Source organism: Elephantulus edwardii, unplaced genomic scaffold, assembly GCF_000299155.1.
Source record: "Elephantulus edwardii isolate Elephantulus edwardi_28Jun2011 unplaced genomic scaffold, EleEdw1.0 scaffold00211, whole genome shotgun sequence".
In the NCBI taxonomy this organism is placed as follows: domain Eukaryota; kingdom Metazoa; phylum Chordata; class Mammalia; order Macroscelidea; family Macroscelididae; genus Elephantulus; species Elephantulus edwardii.
In genome coordinates, this window is record NW_006399961.1 from 1,265,910 (window position 1) to 1,284,473 (window position 18,564).

At 44.0% G+C, this 18,564-nt stretch overlaps 1 protein-coding gene across 1 annotated transcript in view; it reads right to left on the reverse strand.

Annotated features, from left to right (window-relative positions):
• Positions 1–18,564, reverse strand: part of PWP1 (PWP1 homolog (S. cerevisiae)) — a 26,405-nt gene extending 7,841 nt beyond the window's left edge. Inside the window, exons 1-8 of the mRNA XM_006897534.1 lie at positions 18,478–18,564; positions 12,726–12,784; positions 12,268–12,452; positions 9,756–9,841; positions 9,090–9,186; positions 6,150–6,260; positions 1,815–1,945; positions 1,392–1,453 (exon numbers count right to left, since the gene is read on the reverse strand). Coding sequence (XP_006897596.1) covers positions 1,392–1,453; positions 1,815–1,945; positions 6,150–6,260; positions 9,090–9,186; positions 9,756–9,841; positions 12,268–12,452; positions 12,726–12,784; positions 18,478–18,549 — 803 coding nt within the window. The 5' untranslated portion in view covers positions 18,550–18,564. The remainder of the gene's footprint in view (positions 1–1,391; positions 1,454–1,814; positions 1,946–6,149; positions 6,261–9,089; positions 9,187–9,755; positions 9,842–12,267; positions 12,453–12,725; positions 12,785–18,477) is intronic.

An 18,564-nucleotide genomic window follows, 5' to 3' on the forward strand; every position in this document is an offset into this window, starting at 1 on the left:
AGGAGGAGATTGTCCCTCCTTCCCCGGCAGAGCATCTGGTGGGTTTGAACCGTGTGCCTCTGGGACTGTAGTTGCAGTTCCTTGCCACTAGGCCACCAGAGCTCCCCTGAACCTGGATCTTCTTAAAGAAGAATGTACCCTCAGGATTGGAGGAAGACTCATTAAGAACCTGTGATAATGTGGACAACACAAACTCGCTCAATGAAACCAAGACGACTTGAAGCACTTACTTAAGAAACTCAAAGATGAAGCTTACAGAATGGGTTACATCTCAACAAGAAGAAAACAAAAATCCTCAAAACTAGACTGATAACAAGTAAGAACATGAGAGACAGACAAGAGACTGCAATTATCAATGACTTCCTTTCACTTGTATCCACAATCAACACCCACAGAGGCAACAGTAAAGAAATCCAAAGATGTGTTGCAAATCTGCCATCAGGGACCTCTTTAAAGGACTAAAAGGCAAGGATGTCGGTTTAAACCCTAAGGGGAGCCTGGTCCAAGCAGTAGTATTTTCAATGGCTCCAAATGACTGGCAGCATCATATCTGCTGGGAAAGCTTTAAATAAAACCACCCACCATGACCATTAGATCCTTGGGTAACTACTCGTGGGTCACAGAAATCAATCCTGTGTGATGGGAGGCCCGTGTTTGCACTTTAAAAAGGCTTAGTGAGAAGTTTCCGATTTGCAGCCAGGGTTAGGTAACACTAATCTACGGAGCTTTCCTGGATTCATTTCCCCAAATAACTATAAGTCTGAGCACAAATAAGATATCTGTGGTTAGTTATCACTGAGATTCTGCTAAAGTGCTTATAATTCCCAGGTGTCCAACAGGATCAAAGCGTGAAGAAAGCAGGCCGCCCGTAATCTAGCTTGTTCCTCTGTACGCTCAAGCCGTCCCCCACCGCGTGCTCACCTTCTCTACCTTAGCCGTTTAAACTATCAATGCTATAATGACAAGCCCTCTCCTCACGTCTGACATGGTTCACATTCAAACGCACTGCCATGGAGGAAAACGCCACAGCCCAGATCAATAGCTCTCCCCATTTAACATGGTTGTCCTGGGGTACCATCGAGTCAGTTATGCGTGACTGAAGTGACTCTATGAATGAGAGACTGGAACCTGGGCCTATCCTGTGCCATCCTCATAATCTCTGATATGCTTGGGCCAAAAATTAGATCATGTGAAAACTGGCTATTATGCAAAAATGAAGCATCTCCTCTGGGAGGTAGAAAGATGGGAGCACAGCTCCTCCCTTCAGGCAGTGCGTATACCATGGCCAGCGATGGACGCAGGCCTGAGATAGGATGCAGAGAGAGATGCAGGCATGAGGTCAACTTACGACGGTTCCCTTCTTCTATAGTCCTTCAAATGCTACTTTTTACCTGATGAGTTTATTCCAAGACAGGTCAAGGACAGCATCGGTATGGGCTTCTGCTGAGGAACCCTGTAACAATTGTCTGTCATTATTTTCTTTTGCATTCACATTCTCTCATCTTATACCACGCAACTGACACAAGAAAGAAATGCCTTCTCCCTGGGAGTTTAGATTTCTAAGGTATCTACACCTCACAGAGAAGAAACTATAGTAGTTTAACTCTATAAATACTATTTCCTTATCCCTCCACTGAAAAAGCTACAGGAATTATTAACACAAATATACTTAAAATTTAAAGTACAAAGATTTAAAAAATTATATTTCATCCTCACAACGGCTGCTGCATCAGAGCCTAAATACCTACTTATTAAAAAAAAAAATCTATTTATTTACTTGTATTAGAGCTTAGATTATCTATTATATTATTTACCTTCTTTCCTTTCTTTTTCTTCTTTTTTGATAGCTTACTCCCGAGTGTGAAGACTGGTTCTAAAGAGTCCACTATATCAAGGTCCCACACTTCAATAACGGGGGTCATGTTTCCCACGGCAATATAGTTTCCTGCAGGAAGAAGTGATGCACTGATGAGTAAGACAAAAGACGGACATGACTTCTAATCAAATACACTCCAGTGTAGAACAGATGGGTAATAGCTTACAGTGTTGCTAGGTGCCTTCAAGTCAGATATGTCACACAGCGACCCCATGAAGAACCGACCCGAACCCTGCCCTATCCTGGGCCGTCCTCACCATCTCCAGTAACCTCGAGCCCAAGGCTGAAGCCACCGTGCCAATCCATCTTGTTGGAGGTCTTCCTCTCCTTCACTGACCCTCCATCTTTCCAAGCGTGACGTCCCTTTCCAAGAAGAGCCTCACCTAGCTTATCTACATGTCCAAGTATGAAAGATGAAGCTTCACCACCTGGCTGCACCCTCTGCAAGACATACTGTTTGTTTTTTGTAGCAGTCCATTCAGTACTACTCTCCAGCACTAGAGTTCAAAGACATCAATTCTTCTGTCATCCTTCTGTCCGAGGGATGCACAGTAGGTGACTGAAAAGACCATAGCTTGAATCAGGTGCACCTTAGCCTTCAAACTGACATCATTGCTCTTCAGCATTCTGGAGAAGTCCCTGACGGCAGACTTGCCCAATGCAATACATCTCCTGATTTCTTGACTGCTGCTACCAAGGGAGCTGATTGTTGATCCAAGTAAAATGAAATTATTGACAGCTTCCATCCTTTCTCCATCTATCATAATGGTGACTGCTGATCCTGTGGTAAGGATCTTTTTCTTGAAGCTGAGATGTAATCCATACCGAATGCTGTAGTCTTTGATCATCTGCACCAAGCATTTCATAGCATCCTCAATTTCAGCAAACAAAACTGTGTCGTCTGCATAACACAGGATGTTGATGGGATGCCACATTCTTCAGCGAGTCCAGCTTCATCAATTATTTGCTCAGCATACAGATTGAAGATATGGAGAGGATACAACCCTGATGCACACCCTTCCTGACTTTATTTCTTTTTCAGACTTCTGTTTATTACAGACTGTACACCTAGATTTATTCAGAACTCTTTTTCTAAGATTTTGTTTGTCTTCATAGGGAGACAATGAAGATGCACTACAAAATTCTTGGAAAGATTTGCTAGAATTCACTTGACCAACCCCACTCGCCTTCTATGTAAGTAAACTTTTTTTTTTTAAAACGCAGTGCACTGCATTTCTTTGGAGCTTATGAGGGAAGGAGGAAAGGGAGGTGGTAGCATAAAACAGGTGAGCTGATCCTTTTTGTTGGTAAGCTGTCTGCCCCTTCTGTAAAGGAATGCTGTCATTTGCACAGGTGATTTTAGCTGGAAAATCTTGCGAAGTAAGGCCACTGCTAATCATATCTCCTGTCACATTCATTCTACCGGGACTAAAAAGTCCTAATTTTGGTCTGTGCATTGCTGTACAGAGGTAACTCGTGGTTGCTGTGATGCTAAACACTGTGATACTGATGTGCCAAATGTGATAATGGTTACCCATGGTGGACAGTGTTTGGTGGATTTTCCCAATTAAAACAAGCTTGGAAGCAGGAGTGGCATCCACTTCTGAAAGAGCTTGCCTCCAGAAACTCTAAGAACAGCGCTCAGGTCTTTCATTCATAGGGTCGCTATGAGTCATCTACGACTTGGCACCTAACAACAACTACAACAACAACAATCTTGGTCTTACTTCTTGAAAGACTGGAAGCAGAGAAATCCAAATCTTTGGCATTTTTAATTCCAGGAAGTCCTCTTTCAAGAAAATGGGAAGATTTTTTTTTCTTTTGCTTATAATCTGTTTCTATATCCTCTTCATTATCAATGGGAACTGTCTCACTTATATTTATTTATGTTCTGAGAAGTCAGATCTTTTGAAGGAGGAAGTATTATACAACTGGTCCTTGCAGTGTTTCCCTTTTTGATGATGTAAATATATTTCTCTGATTAACTACTGCTGGCACAGGAGCTAAAGGCTTTAAAATTCAATATATACTGCACCAGCATCATCATTTTCTTCTGGAATATTCCTAAATCTATTAACTAAATGATTAGTTTGATCACCAAATGAGTTTCCTCAATATATACTGCACCAGCATCATCATTTTCTTCTGGAATATTCCTAAATCTATTAACTAAATGATTAGTTTGATCACCAAATGAGTTTCCTACATCCAAGATCTGGCTTCCATGTTGTCTTCCCTAATAAGGAAGGAGTCTGCTCAGGCCAATTTTATTGTTCCCACTGAACATTCATCCACATCAAAGAGCAATGTTTATACTTCCCTTCATAACTTCTGCCACTGTTTTCACCAAATAGGACTGGGTTGGTTCAATTCTGCTTGGTCCAGTCCTGGGTTTCACACTGGCGAGGAGATAAAGAAGGCAGCTGCACTGATGAGCCCATGGAGGTCCTGCTCCCTCCCCTGATTTTAAACCATGCAGTGTTCCCCTGCTCTGTTCAGACAACAGCTGCTTGGTCTAGGTATTCCATATGAGCATAATTAAGTGCTCTGGGATTCCCATTCTTCTCAATGTGAGCCATAATTTGTTATGCTCTACACAGTCCAATGCCTTTGCATAGTCAATAAAACACAGATATTCTTCTGGTAGTCTTTGCTTTCAGCCAGCATCTATAGAAATCAGCAAAGATATCCCTGGTGCTGCGACCTCTTCTAAAACCAGCCTGAACTTCTCGTAGTTCCCTGTCAATGTACCGTTCTAGCCATTTCTGAATGCTCTTCAACAATATTTTGCTTGCGTGAGATATTAATGACATAGTTAGAAAATTTCCATATTCTGTTGGGTCATCTTTCTCGGGAATTAGGACAAATATGGATCTCTTCCAGTCAGCTGGCCAGGCAGCTGTCCTCCCAATTTCCTGGCATAAACTGGTGAACACATCCAGGGCTGCATCTGTTAGCTGAAACACGTCAAGTAATTTCCCATCAATTACTGAAGCCTTATTTTTGGTAATGCCTTTCAGTGCAGCTTGAACTTCATCCTTCATTATTACTGGCTCTTGTTCATATGGTACTTCCGGAAATCTTTCAGGGCCGACCAATTCTTCTTGGTACATCGATTCTGTGTACTCCGTCCATCTTCTTTTGAGGCTTCTTGGGTCATTCAAGATTGTGCCCATAGCATCTCTCAGTATTGCCAACTTGAGGCTTTTAGCCTGAGAAAAGCCAAGCGAATTCTTCTCTTCTTGTTCTCTGACCCTAGATGTCTACATATTTTGTTAGCATAGAGGAGAGCTTCTCGAATGTTCATATGCATATGAATCACCCTGAACACTGTTAAATTTCAGATACTACTCAAACAATTCCAAAAACCAACAATCCCAAAGGCATGTATTTGGAATCTGCCAGCTGCTCTGTGGGAGGAAGATGGGTAATCTCTTCCCATTCGATTTATTGCCTCTGAAAACCCGCTGGATGGTCAGGCACTAGTCGGTCCCGAAATCCAACAATTAAGCACTGGCTGCCAAGCAAAAGGTCAGCAGCTTAAACCCATCAGTGGCCTGTGGGAGAAAACACCTGGCAATTGCTCTTTAGATCACAGACACCTCTCCTGTCACCCTGGGTTGCTACTTGCCAGCACCCAGTAATAATCAGTGCTCAGATGTGATGTCAGTGCTACCCTGCTGGTCCTTGGACCACAAGCCGAATGCTCAGTCTCTTGGCTCCAGTGTCTTCAGTTCCGTCAGAGAATAAATCTCATCTTCCTGCCTTCATGGGCCCGTTGTTGTGACCAAACAGTAAATAAATGCAAATATGCTTTGCAAACAAGAAGTAAATGTTAGTATCACCAGTGTTTGCTTTAATCAGGAAGAAGTCCTGACAGGGCAATTAACTAAGACACAGGAATATCATTCTCTAATTTGCCTTATTCCTGTTACATGGTAAGTGTCTTCATGCTTGCTTTCTGAAGTTTCCAGAAGGGCTAAGCCACTCCAGTTAGTCGTGCCATTCTGTCCTGGGTTATCATGGGACTCTCACTCAGCTCTGCAGCCACCAGGCTTTCAGGCCCTCTCCTCCAGCTCACAGCGGAGCAGCGACCCCCTGCCCAGTCCAAAGACTGAAGATACACACGCCCAAAGCAGTTCAGTGACTGGGTTTTAAGATCAATCTAACCTTAATCTCATAAGATATCACGAACAATTCTGAAAACATTCATTCATTCATATCATGTAACTCATGGGATGTGGAAAGATACAATCTTAAATTCTCCAGTTACCAGTGGAATCATCTGGGCTAGGATCAAAGTTGAGCCACTCCACACTCAGGGGATATGCAGACAGGAGTATATCATGGTGCACATAAAAGGAGTCTTCTTCCTGATTGTAAACTGAAAAGAGGAGAAAAAGACTTTATTGTAGCAGAGTAAGAAAAGTGAGAAATCACATCTCACTCAAAAGAACAGACTTACCCTATTAAACTGAAGGACCAAAATGTGCACACTGAGACCTATCTGATGACATTAAAAAGAGGGGTCAGACTTTTTTTACTGCGAGCTCTCTGCATGTGAACATCACCTGGTGCACCTTAAGGGGACTGTGAACACTAACAACCAAGCAGTGTCTGCCTGATACTCCACCCACATGTCCCCCAGTTAACAGTCCTGCTCGCTAGTTCACCCAACAGGAAAAACCAAACTCTCAAAAGGAGCGATTCAGTATTATTTTATCTGCTAAAGATCTAGCTGATTTTAAGTCAACAACAGTAACAACAAAATCAGTCCCAGATAAAAGTAATTCCTACGCAGAAATCCAAACGCTGGTCAAAATCTACTTTCCTTTGCTATTTAGACATCCTTTTGGGCTGTGGCAACTAACAGAATTAGCTTTTTACCATAACTTTAAGGAACAAAAATGTTTCAAGTCCATGGCTTAAAAAATAGCCTTTGAAAGTGGCAGTGCTCCAATAATTGAGATTCTCCTTTCTGTGTGATTTTCGTTAAGAAAGAAGCGGATAGTAAGCATTTTTGTTTGAAATGCTCAGGTCTCTGCTTCAGGGACAGATCCCGAGGTAAAGAGCTCTCTGGAACATTCTCCCCGTCACCGTCCAGCAGGAAAGCATGTTCAGAATGATTATTCGCGTGCTGTCCTGGAAAATACCCACCAGGTTCAACGTACTCAGCTTACATGTTACAGAATAACGGGATGATGTTTCTAAACTTAATCTCCTTTACCCATTAGATGAGCTTTGGCAGGTCATTTTGAAATTCTTCTTGAACACAGATATGCGGGATAATTTATAGATCCTCTCCAATTTAAGTAATAAAGTATAGCTATGATAGCCCAGCTCAGAAGGAAGTAAAAATACAATCTTTCATTTCTTTCTAAACTCCTTTTTAATCCTCAGTGAATTTTAAGGAATGAACATAATACGTTCTTAGATGAGAATGTAAGAAAAATGTACACCAATGGGGTTTTAGCTTTTGAAGTTAGAATGTGTCTTTGGGAAAAAAGGTCACCAACATGGTAACAAGACATAAAAGCCCCACAATGAATTAATTACTATTTAAAGCCTTTCTAAGATTTTATAACTAGGTCACAATGGCTCTTGGGATAAAAATGGCCTAAAGCATAGGTTTCTTACAGGTAAGCCATAAGGATTCTGAAGTTCTAGAAATCTAAACTACTAAACAGAACCAGCAATAAAGTCATTGAGAGGATGTCAACCACCACTGACCAAAAGATTTTAACATCCACACTAGGCAACTGGGTTTCCCATGACACAGGGTCTTTTCAGCCTGGTAATGTCTTCATTTGTCAGCCCTGCAAGTCAGATGATCAGAAGACTGCTGGGAACTAGAGGTTGTGGGGGGCCTGCCTGGTGGACCCCTAAGAGGATAAATGCACAGAGGAAAAGGCAAAGGGAAGAAGCCAGAGGCAGAGTTTTCCATATAACCTGAAGGCTACTATCACTATATGAAAAAAGAACAGATTTTCTATAATAACAAAATGAAGCAAGGCATTCAATTCGTATTTGCTAAATTAGTGAAGGATGAAAAAGCTGGTTTAAAAACAAAGATCAGTGTTGACTTCAGATTACTGGTAAACACACACCTGGCCCTTGGGCTGCCACCTGGCAGAGCAGGAAAGAGGTGCTGGTCTGGGGGGAGAAGGGGAGCCTCTATGCTGGGTAGCGAACTCTGATAGCCTAGTTGTAAGAAGCTGCACTGCAATCCCAAAGGCCTGCAAAGGTTCAAATCCACCAGCTACTTTATAGTAGGACGGGCAATCTTCTCCCGTGAGAGGGAGAGCCTCTGAAAACCTCCTGGAGGGTCAGCTATGAGTCGGTTCCGACTTGATGGCACACAACCACCACCACATTGAATAACTGAGAACACAAATATGTCCTAAAAGGGGGAAATACCTGAAACAACTCTGTGAAAAAAACACCATGAAAATCTGTCTGCTCTGTGTAATCTTAACCATGAAAAAACGACTGGGAGTAAAAAGTCAGGGTGGCGATCATTACTGTCAGTTGTGGGACTCTAACTTTTTTTGCATTTTTATATATAATCTTAATACCAAGTTTTATAGTAAGGAAACAACTAAAAAACTGTCAGAAATGTTTAAATAAAAAAACTCAAACCTTCTATTAGGCCTCCAGAGGAGCCCTGGAGGTTACAATGGTTAAGGGAACAGCTGTTAATCTAAAGGGTGGTGATTCAAACCTCCCAGCAGCTGTGTAAGAAACAAACCCTGGTGACCCGCTTCTGCACTGACAGTTGTTGCGTACCGAAGTCGGAACCGACCTGCCAGCGGGTTTTCAGAGGCAGTTCATCGCATGGGAGAAGACTGCGCATCCTTCTTCCATGAAGCAGCTGGTAGATTCTGTGTGCCTTCAGGATCGCAGTGCAGCGTCTTACCACATGGAAGACACTACGGGGCAGTTCTAGTCTGTTGTAAAGGGTCACCCTGAGCTCCCTATTTCCAGTAACAAAGTCAGGCATCTCATAACACAGTAGATTCCACAACCAGTCACACTAACCAGGGAACCTGTAGGCTAGGTAGGATTTAACGACGTTATTTACCAACTTAAATGCGATTCTACGGGGCTTGACACTTATTCAAAAGGATGTAATCTCATAACAGTAACTATTATGGTCATTATTTTAATATTACTTGGAGAGAGAACCCTGTGGGAGGCAACATATGTGGCTTACCATGCACTTCTAAATTGCACTGGTCCTGTTCAGCTCGACCACAAACTATGAGATTATCGCTGGGTTTAATCAAAAAATCGTCGCGTTCATATTGCTCCTGATTACAGAGGAAAGAAGTCACTGGTGAGGCACAGATCCTGTAATGTGGCCTTTGTCTCTCTGCATTTGGCTATCCTAGATACACCACATATGTGAGCTCCTCTAATATTTGTCCTTTTGTGTATAATTTATTTCATGCAGTATAAAGTTTTGAAAGTTCACCCATGATTATCATACACCTAAATTTGATTTATGTTTGAATTATGTTCCATTGTTACATAGATACTACACTTTGCATAGCCATGTCGATGGTTAAACAACAAGGGGTTGTTTCTATGTTCTGGTTATTATGAATAGTGATGTAATCAACATGGCTATGCAGGTTTCTGATTCAGTCCTTGCTTTCAAGTCTTTTGGGTGTGTGCTACAAAAAGACCTGGATGATATGACAGTTGTATCGTCAACTTTTTTTTCCTGAGGGGAAAGCAAAGATAGTTTTACTAAAAAAGATTCCACAGAGTGAGATCGGTCATTTCACCACCAGTAAAGAGGTGGAGAAAGATCTCTGTGTTTAAATACTTATCAAGCATTTAAGAGCACAATCAGAAAAGCCATGTAAATAGTTACCGTGTCTTTCAGAGTCACATACGGATCCTGATCGTTACTTCCATAGACTGTCAGACCCAAGAGAGATTCACCGAGGGTCTCAGCATCTACAGGAAGAATTCATAAACGAACGTGAATACAACAGTCATTTGGACAAAAACGTTATTTCCAATACAATATAATATTTATATTTAGATTGCCAGGCTGCAGTCTTCGCAATTACTTGCTATGCGTTAGAAAGCTAGACAATGACTAGGGATGATAGAAAGAGAATTGATGCCTTTGAGCTGTAGTGCTGGAGAAGAGTATTGAATATACCATGGATTGCTAAGAGAACAGGTTCTGGAGAGGGTGAAAGCAGGCTGCTCCTTGGAGGCTCCGTGTGACATACTTTGGGCACGTAGCAAGGAATGACCAGTCATTGGAGAGGAACGTCACGCTTGGAAGGGTGGAGGGACAGCAGAGGAGAGGAAGACCCTCGATGAGATGGATTGATTCAGTGACTGCGGTATGGGGGTAGGTGTGTCCGAGACAGTAAGACTGGCACAGGATAGAGCAGGTTTCAGGGATTGCTGTAAGTCCCAAGTGATGTGATGGCATATAACAACAACATATTTAGATCTGTCTCCTTTAAAGCTATGCTGAGATCACTCAAGGGTGGAAAAGGAAATTGGAAAACAACAACAACAACAACAACAAAAAAAAACAGGCTTGTACAAGCTGATATTCTTGGAATTCACAACTACTCTAAATAAAAGAGATTGAGGGAGTTAACAGTTTTAGTTTGCTTGGCTTTACAGTCAACACTCTTGGTAACAACAGCCAGGAAATCAAGAGACGAATTGCACTGGGAAAGGCAGCTGTGAGGGACCTTTCAAGAGTACTGAAGAGCAAGGACGTCAGACTGGAGACTAAGGTGCGCCTGATCTGGGCTCTAGTCTTCGCAATTACATGCTATGCATCAGAGAGTTGGACAGTGAATAGGGATGATAGAAAAAGAATTGATGCCTTTGAGCTGTGGTGCTGGAGAAGAGTGTTGAATATACCATGGACTGCTAGGAGAACAAACAGGTTTGTCCTGGAGATGGTGAAGCCAGAATGCTCCTTGAAGTCAAGGATTCTGAAGCTTCATCTGACATACTTTGGGCATGTTGCAAGGAGGGAGTGGTCCTTGGAGAGGGACATCATGTTGGCAGATTCTGTGAGTGGAGTGGTAGGAATTAATGCGTTTGAGATGGCTCAGTTGGCACAGGATAGAATGGTGTTTAGAGGTCTTATACAAAGGGTCGCTATGAGTTGTAAGTGACTCAGTGGCACATTAACAACAACAACAACAATAAAAGAATGAAATCAAACTGCAAAATTCCCTGCCAGAAAACACTAGAACTCCTGATTTCCTAGCTTGTTCTTTCAAATTACTATTAAAAAATGCTACAGAGGTGCAACCACTGCTCTCTCCCCACCTGGGACAAAAGGCAGGGAAGAAAAACAAAGATACACAGAAAGAATAAGTCCGAAAGACTAATGGGCCACGTCAATCTCAACATCTCTGCCCCTGAGCCACAGAACCACTTCATGATCCTGGTGGGGAGGGGTGGGGGGAATGTAGAACAAAACTAAAAACTGAAAACGGCCAGGATAACTCATCTGAGAGACTGACAGCTCTTAGGGATCCTAAGAACCTGGTACAAAACTTATTCCTGTGGCTCAACCTTCAGCCAAACATAGACAGGGAGCTCTGGTGGCCCAGTGGCAAGGAGCTGTGCTGCCAACATGAAAGCCCATGGTTTGAATCCACGATGTGCTCTCTGAGAGAAAGATAGGCAATCTTGTCCCATGATTTACTGCCTCTGAAAACCCACTGGAGGACCAGCTGTTGGTTGGTTCTGACTTAACGGTGAACAAGAGCATCAAGGAAGCTCTTCCTCTTTTTTTTTTTTTTCTTTAAATTTTTTGTGCATGTACCGTCAAATTGGATCTGACTGGTACAGGAGGAGATTGTCCCTCCTTCTCCAGCAGAGCAGCTGGTGGATTTGAACTGCACACCTCTGGGATTGCACTGCAGCTTCCTGCCACTAGGCCACCAGAGCTCCCTTGGAAGCTCTTACTCTTTAGACCGAGTGACCGACCGACCGACCAACCGACCAACCAACCAACCAACCACAATTCTACTATTTTAGGTCTTCATTCAGGCTCCTTCCTGTTCCCATCATACACATCAGGTCAAGCTCAACACTACTTTGTCTAATTCTTAAACTGCAACATTTAGGGTGAACATCACACCTGACAATAAGGTGAGCTTGTTTTCATGTTAGCCCCTCTTACACACTCACTTCTTGCCCCCAAAACACAAGGGAGTCCTGCTTATTATCTTCTCAGCTCTCTTTACACCCCCCCACCCCGCTTTCTTTTCTAGTTCCCTTTTGTCTAAAGTGACAACAGAGGCTCAGGGCAAAACTGTGGACCACAAACAGCATGACTGTAATGCACTGTGCACGTGATGAAAAACCAGTAGAGACAAAGGGATTCTGACCCGGGTCGCCGTCTTCGTCGTATCTGTCCAGGTCATACTCGGCCAGCTCATCGTCATCCAGGGTCCTGTCGTCCTCGGGGTTGCCATCCTCCAGGGCCTCGCTGGCTCGGGCCTGGGTGCGTGCACTCTGCATGCCCTCTTCTGAAGGCTCGCCCCTCTCCTCTTCATCACTGCCGCCTTCTTCTCTGTGGGAATTAAAAAGGGGGGGCATCATCCAAAGGCATGGCTCACTAACAACAGCCCTGTGTTATTAAGATACACATTTGATCTGGAATTATATTCACTCTCACTCACTGCAATCAGGCCAACTGTGATTCACAGTGACCCTCCCTTAGGTTCTGCAGGCTCTAAATCTCCATGGAGGAGACTAGTCCTATTCCCAAGAAGCCACTGGTGGCTCTGAACCACCAGAGACATGCAGCATTCTGGATATAAGACATCAGGATGTTCAAACTTACAGTAATTTCTCCTTTGCTTCAGCAATGAGCCGCTTCACTTCTTCTTTGCTTAGCTCTACCTATAAGAGATCAAACACTTACTGAGATGGCAACATACGATAAAACCTCCAAAGCTGGAAGAAACAAAGCAAGGCAGAAACCTGTTGTTGTTGTTATGTGCCGTCGAGTCGCTTGCGACTCATAGCGACCCTATGTACAACAGCCCTAAACCCTGCTCTGTCCTGTGCCAATCACACTGCCTCTGACACACCCATCCCGATTACCCAAGTCACTGAATCAATCCACCTCATAGAGGGTCTTCCCCTCCTGCGCTGTCCCTCCACCCTCCCAAGCATGATGTCCCTCTCCAAGGACCTGTCCCTCCTTACAACATGTCCAAAGTATGTTAGACGGAGCCTCAGAATCCTTGCCACCAAGGAGCAGCCCAGTTTAACCCTCTATCAGGATGAACCTGTTTGTCTTCTTAGTACCCTCAATACTCTTCTCCAGCACCACAGCTCGAAGGCATTAATTCTCCGTCTATCCTCCCTAGTCACTGTCCAATTCTCTGATGCAGAACACGTGACTGTGAAGACCATGGCCTGTATCAGACACACCTTAGTCTCCAGAGAGACACCATTGCTCTTCAGTACTTTGGAGAGGTCCCTAATAGCAGACTTTCCCATCGCAATACGTCTTTTAAGTTCCTGGCTACTGGTGCCAAGAGTGTTGACTGTGGAGCCAAGCAAACTAAAGCTGTAAACTATCTCAGTCTCTTCACCATCCATCCTGATGCTGCCAATTGGTCCAGCGGTGAGAATATTTGTCTTCTTGAAAGGAAAACTCAAATTACTTTCCCCTGCAACTGATAGAAAAGTGGTAGGCTATACCCTGTCAAAGCAAGAACCCCCTGAGATCTGGATATACAAGGCAGTCCTGATGGGTGTTGCCTCTCATGGGCTTCAATGCATTTGAGAAAATCATCAGAAAAGCAGGTTGCAATTTACAGTGCTTCGGTCTGCAGGAGTACTGACATTATCCTGCTAAAGGAAAAGCTGGGTTGATCATCTCTGGTTTTGCCTTTGTGGGTGAAATTATGACTAATTAACATGCACAATTATGGGGGGAAGCATTAGAAACCTTTGAATTAAAAAGAAGTGTGCAAACAATTTCAAATACAGCATTAGCGCACAAAATGAAAATATCGAGAGCTCTTCATTTTAAGGTAAAGGGAGCTTCCACCGGTCTTTCCAATTAAGTGAGAGCTCTAGTCCATAGAGAATCATGCGCTCACCCAAAGGTAAGAGTCTATGGCAGTTCGAATCCACCAGCAGCTCCAAAGGAGGATTTCTGAGGGTTGCTACAAGTCACAACCGACTCAATGCCACTGAGTTTAAATTTTCCAGTTAAAATCCCTTCTTACCCAAAGTTGTTAAAAGATCAGCATCCTCCCACATACTCATTCTATTCTACCTCTCTCAAAATGAAAACAAAAACAAAAACCCAAACAGATCAAGCCCACGGCTATCATCCTGACTGATTCATACAGGACAGAGAAGAACTGCCCACAGGATTTTCAAAGCTCCAAATCTTTACAGAAGCAACTGGCTTCAGCTGGTGGGTAGAACTGCTCACCATTCAGTTCACATCCAAACACTTTAAACTGGGAGCCACCAGGGCTCTGTGTTTCTGTTCTGTCTTCTCAGAAAGCTAGCTGGGCTTCTTTCCAAGCCTCCTACTCCTCGGGGGCCACTTCCCGCCATCCTCCCTGCGGGCGTGCCCAAGCAAACCACCGCTGCATCCGTCCTCGCTCTTTCCCTGTCTTCAATGCCAAGTGCTCACTCATCAGGCATTCACTCCCATGCAAGGGCTGTCACTTTTCAGATTAAACTTACCATCTCTGGACTCATTACATTTTTCCCTCCAGTGCAACATTCCACGGGTTTTTTTCCCCAATTGCCCATTAAGACTTCCCTGGGAGTTGCTGTTAGCATTTCACTAACAAGTTCAAAAATGAAATCACATTCTTTACAACCCTCACCTAGTCAGTATTCTAGTCCCTTTAATAAAATACCCAATTATTACTAACCTGTACGTTTCTGGAAGATAGAAATCTACATGTCATTGTATACCTATGCATGAAGTTCAGTGTCTCAGGTTCATTCAAAAGAAAGGAAATGGTTAATTATGTAATGAAACATAATAATTACATAGAAACGTAATGACTGACGTTAAGTCTGCTGTCAGGGACCTCTCCAGAGTACTGAAGAACAACGAAGTAAGTCTGAAGACCAAGGTGCCTGATCCAGGCCACAGTCACTGCAATTACGTACTATGCATCAGAGAGCTGGACAATGACTAAGGATGACAGAAGGAGATTGATGCCTTTGAGCTGTGGTATTGAAGAGTATTGTATATACCATGGACTGCTAGGCAACAAACAGGTTTGTCCTGGAGAGTGTGAAACAAGGCTGCTCCTTGGAGGCAAGGATTGTGAAGCGTCGTCTGACATACTTTGGACATGTTGCAAGGAGGGACCAATCCTTGGAGAAGGACATCATGCTTGGGAGGGTGGACGGACAGTGCCAGAGAGGACCCTCTAAGAGATGGACTGATTCAGTGACTGGGGTAATGGGGGTAGGTGTGTCGGAGACGATAAGGCTGCGTCAGGATAAAGCAGGGTTCAGTGCTGTTGTACACAGGATTGCTATGAGTCACAAGTGACTAGACAGCACCTAACAACAACTATAATAATAAACAAATTTCCTGGTTTACACAAAATGTCTCTGTTGTTTGGTCGCTCATTATTAGTGACTGAGGAGTCAATTCTGATTCACGGTGACACCCTGAGTGCAGAGCAGAACTAAGTGCTGCTACATGGGGTCTCCAAGGCTGTGATCGCCCCGAAGCAGACTGCAGGCCTGTCTCCTGAGGCACCTTGGGATGGGTTCATACTGCCAACCTTTCAGCTAGCAGCGAAATACTTAACTGTGTGATATTTCTCAAAAATGTCATTGCCGTGAAGTTGAAACCAACTCACACACCTGATCTTCCAGTGGGTTTTCTGAAGCTGTTAATCGCATGGGAGGAGAATGCCCCCACCTTTCTCCCGCAGAGCAGCTAGTGGATTCAGACAGACAGACAGACAGACAGACAGACAGACAGACAGACAGACACCACCTCCGGGCTAGCAGTGCAAATCCTCACAGATCCTTCAGAGGGAGAACAGTCAGTCCATTGTTGGACAGATCCAGAAACAAACGGCTATTTCCTCAGCTTACTTAAAAAGCACTTAATTCCTTTCCTGTTATTAGCCGTTTTCTTCTCTGAGAACACAGAGTAAGTCCAAAGTGTTTCAAGTTCTTCAAGTGGTTCTCAAATTTGCCTAAGAATTATAATTACCCAGGGATCTTTAGTTAAAAAAAAAAAAGAAAAAAAGAAAGAAATTGAGTTTGGCTCTGTGGTGCAAGAGATGGTGTACTGGACTTCTAAGAAATGTGAGGCCATGCCTCGGATCAATTAGATCACAATATTGGGATAGGATGCAGGCATTGGAATGCTGTGACATTCCCAAGTGGTTCCAACAGAGAAATCCATTTGGAAATGACTATTTAAGTAGTTGAAAGACTGTATGTCCCTAACTGTTACCTCCTTTAACAATCTTCACTGAAGTAATTTTCTGTGCCTTATCCACAAATGGGAGCTCTGGTGGCCTAGCAGTAAGGAGTTGTGTTCCCAACATACATACAGGCACACTGTCCAACCTACCAGCCCGCCATGGGCAGTATCCTCCGCTCCTATGTATGGGTGGCAGATCACAGAAAATGAGCTGTTTGTTTGTTCGTTGTTCCCTGCAGACAGGAGACAGCTAGGGGCCCCCTACAGAGGGAGTGTTACATCCTGAGCTAGCGTTCACCTGAGGCATCAAGGCAATCCTTAAGGGTATACCAAATTCTTGCATTTGTGAATCCCTCCCTCCTGAGTCAAAGGGAAGGTTTTCAATAGAAAGAGCTTGGCTTAATTTACAAGGAATTCCGTTTATGATTTGTTTCCCCTGATTATCAATAAATACACAGAGAAGCTTGGCTTGGGGTCTTCAGCCGAGAACTGCTGGCCTCCTGTGTTATGCTCTCTGCTCTATCTCATTCTTGGCTGTATGTCTCATTATTAATAATTATAAAAGCACTTTACCCTTGGTCTGCAACAACTCTGCAATTTACAGCCTTTGATTTGGTCCTGACGTGAAGGCACAAAGCAACATTCTACAGCTCTGCACTGAATGCCTACTGTGAATCAAACAGCAGATAAAGAGTGGTTAATAAGACTGCATCCTTGTGGAATTTACACTTATTGGTGCCACTCTCTCTCATTCCTGTGAGCCTATGTCCAAGTTAGTCAGATTCTTATCACTTAAATGATCTTTTTTAAGGGGGAAAAATGGATAAGCTAGGGTAGGTGATAGCAATGTGATTCACTTGGACACAAGTTGACAGGAATGACAGACTGAAAAAGTGCAGCCAGAATGCTCCATGGAGGCAAGGATGGCGAAGCTTCGTCTCACATACTTAGGGCATGTTGCCAGCAGAAGCTACTGCTTGGAAAGCTGGGGGGTGGGGTGGTCAGTCAAGGAAGGGAAGACCGGCAGTGAGATGGACTGACACACTGACTGCAGCAATGGGCTGGAGGATGTCAGAGATGATGAGGATGGTACAAGAGAGGCCAGGGTTCAGATCTGCTGTTCACAGGGTCACTATGAGTTTTACTTAACTCAATGGCACATAACAATCACTACCACGTCTTTGTTATCATTGGCCTAGTCAACTACCTTCAACCCTGGACCTCCACGTCTATCTACCATAGAATGAACTATTGAGTCACTTATGACTCATAGTGACTACATTAAGTTAACATCAGATCTCATTGGCTCGAGTCCATGTTTCACAGTCACTCTATTAACTCATCTTGTTTGGTGTCTTCCTCTCATTCTCCACATTTTCATGCATTAAGGTGCTTTTCCAAATACAGGGCCTACGCACAACATTGCCAAAGTATGTGAGACAGAGCTTTGCCAGCCTCACTTTCAAGGAGCACTCTGGTAGTACCTTGTTTCTCCTGGCAATACATGGAATACCTCTGACACAAAAATGTACACGAAGCCAGGGACCTGTCTACTGTCCTTCTTGCATCCTGACTCCTCAACAACCCTGGCCTGTAAAAAGCACTTCAATGTCTACTAAATGAACTTAAATCATGGTAACCTTTGCGACTCACCACCTCCTGTAGATGTTTCTTTCCTGTGCCACATTTTGTTCCCATCTCCACTCCCACCATCAATGTCTTACTTGAATTACCGAAAGCAACTCCTAATTCACCTTCTAGCCTCAGGACAACCGTAGCCACCACTACAGCTTTCATCCTGTCCACGCCAAGTAGAAAATGAGTATTCATTTACGTGCTGCTTCGTCCCTTTGGGTCTCAATGCACTAGGGGTGGAGGGTAGAAGCTGTGGTGTTGTGAATAAGGTTTTGGGGGGATGTCCCACACCACGCAGCACCCCAGTTCCCGAGGCCCACGTGCGTGTGAATCTGGAGGTGGGGCTGGAGGGCGGTGAGCAGGCGCAAAGCGATCCACACCCTCGGAGCTGTAAGGAGCCACTGTCCCGACGATTCGACCCCAAATCCACCTCACCCCGGCCAACCCGCCCACAGCCCGCGCGTGCGTCCGGTTCTCCGCGCCCAGCTGCTCGAAGATGCCCCAAGCTTCAAGGCCTCACCTTGTCTGGAGTCTCTTTGGCCACGCCGCAGCGGACCCAGGACACGCATGTCACCTGGCGGCTGCGGTTCATGGTGATCACCTCTGG